The 1,832-nt window shown below is 64.9% G+C and overlaps 1 protein-coding gene across 1 annotated transcript; it reads left to right on the top strand.

Annotated features, from left to right (window-relative positions):
* Positions 1 to 1,011, top strand: IRF2BP1 (interferon regulatory factor 2 binding protein 1). The gene has a single exon (XM_006764418.2). The coding sequence runs from the start codon at positions 29 to 31 to the stop codon at positions 608 to 610; it is 582 nt and encodes a 193-aa protein (XP_006764481.2). The 5' UTR covers positions 1 to 28; the 3' UTR covers positions 611 to 1,011.
* Positions 1,012 to 1,832: the final 821 nt, after the last annotated feature.

Genomic DNA, 1,832 nt, shown 5'->3' with positions numbered 1-1,832 from the left:
TGAGCCCGAGGGCGAGGCGGCCGGGAAGATGACCACCGAGGAGCAGCAGCAGCAGCAGCAGCGACACTGGGTGGCCCCGGGTGGCCCGTTCTCTGCCGAGACCCCCGGGATGCCCTCGCCCATCGCTGCCCTGAAGAACGTGGCTGAAGCTCTGGGCCACTCCCCCAAGGACCCCAGTGGGGGTGGGGGCCCCGGGCGTGCAGGGGGTGCCAGCCCAGCGGCCTCCTCCACGGCCCAGCCGGTAGCCCAGCATCGCCTAGTGGCCCGAAATGGCGATGCCGAAGTCAGCCCGACCGCCGGGGCAGAAGCTGTGAGCGGGGGTGGTAGCGGCACCGGGGCGACCCCTGGAGCCCCCCTGTGCTGTACCCTCTGCCGGGAGCGGCTGGAAGACACCCACTTCGTCCAGTGCCCCTCAGTGCCCGGACACAAGTTCTGCTTTCCCTGCTCGAGAGAGTTCATCAAGGCGCAGGGCCCTGCGGGTGAGGTGTACTGCCCCAGCGGAGACAAGTGCCCGCTGGTAGGCTCCTCTGTCCCCTGGGCCTTCATGCAGGGCGAGATCGCCACCATCCTCGCTGGAGACATCAAGGTTAAGAAAGAACGGGACCCCTAGGCCACCACTGCCACCAGTCTACTGCCCCGTCCCCTTGCCGCCCCCCGCTGCTGCGGATAAATTATTCCCTCCCTTCCCCAGCCCAGTGCCACCCCCACTGTGTACATACTCCCTTCCTCCTCCCAGAGGGGTCCCTGGGGTAGACGCATTGAGGGTGGGGGGAGAAAGCTCGTGGCTTCTGTCTGAGGGGGGTGTTTGGGGTCCCTTGGCCCCTCCGATTTCCCTCTCCCCTCCTTGGCTTAGCTTTGCTGCTGCTCGTAGTTGGGGAAGAGGCGGCCCGTCCTCCTTGAGAAGGGCCTCCCGGAAATGTCGCTCTTTATAAATGAAGCAAAAGCATTTTATTGCTCCCCTCTCCTGCCCCCTTTCCTCCTTCAATAAACCGAAAAATGGGTTTTTTCCTTCTTGGTCCCTTAGTTTGTGAGCTGCTGCGCCCTCTGCGGGACGGAGCTGGTCCTGCAGGGCGGATGTTGAATGTGTCCTCCAGGTGGCGCTCTCCACCCGGGCAGGCCCGCTGGCGATCTTGGCCAGTGCTGGCGGCTGGTCAGACCGTCTAGCCATCGCCTGCTTTTCAGGTGACAGGACAGGCTCAGAGGAGACGGCTGTTGCACGGGAGCCATAGCCACGCTTGGGAATTAGGTTTCTTTTCTGGTCCTTCCCCTGTATTCACCCAGAATGTGGGGAGGAGGACTCCGCCCATGAGGGGCGGGAAAGGGGCAGCAGGAGGCTTCAGAGGGTGGGTAGCAAGGCTTGCGGGCAGAGTCAGAATTGGGGGGGGCTGCTAGATGGACTTCCCGGGGAGGGAGGCTGACGGCTGTGGGTCACACCAACAGGGTCCTTGGCTGCCTCGGGCCTCATGGAGCCCAAGCGCGCAAGAGGGAGGCGCTCGGGCAGCCTGAACTGGTTCCTCGTGTGCATCCGGGGAGACCATCCCAGCACCCTGACGGGCAGGGTGGAAAGCGCTCCCCCCGCGGCCGCCTCTGATGTGCCGGGCCTTGTCCCGCACCTGTCCAGGTGGGCTGATCATTAACCAGGACTTCCTGCTCGCTGACGTCAGGGGGCGGGGCCTGAGCAGGCTGTGGCAAAGCAGGGGTTAAGGGGAAGGGGCAGCCCCAGAAGCCCAGCCCCCACCCCAGCGGCCTCCCCTGTGACCTGGATTGGCAATTCCGGGGAGGGGAGAGGGAATGCCCGGCACAAAGGCTGGCGGATGGACAGGGGGGATGGG

This window comes from Myotis davidii, unplaced genomic scaffold (genome assembly GCF_000327345.1).
Source record: "Myotis davidii unplaced genomic scaffold, ASM32734v1 scaffold741, whole genome shotgun sequence".
NCBI classification, from domain to species: Eukaryota; Metazoa; Chordata; class Mammalia; order Chiroptera; family Vespertilionidae; genus Myotis; species Myotis davidii.
This window is presented reverse-complemented; position numbering and strand designations above follow the sequence as displayed.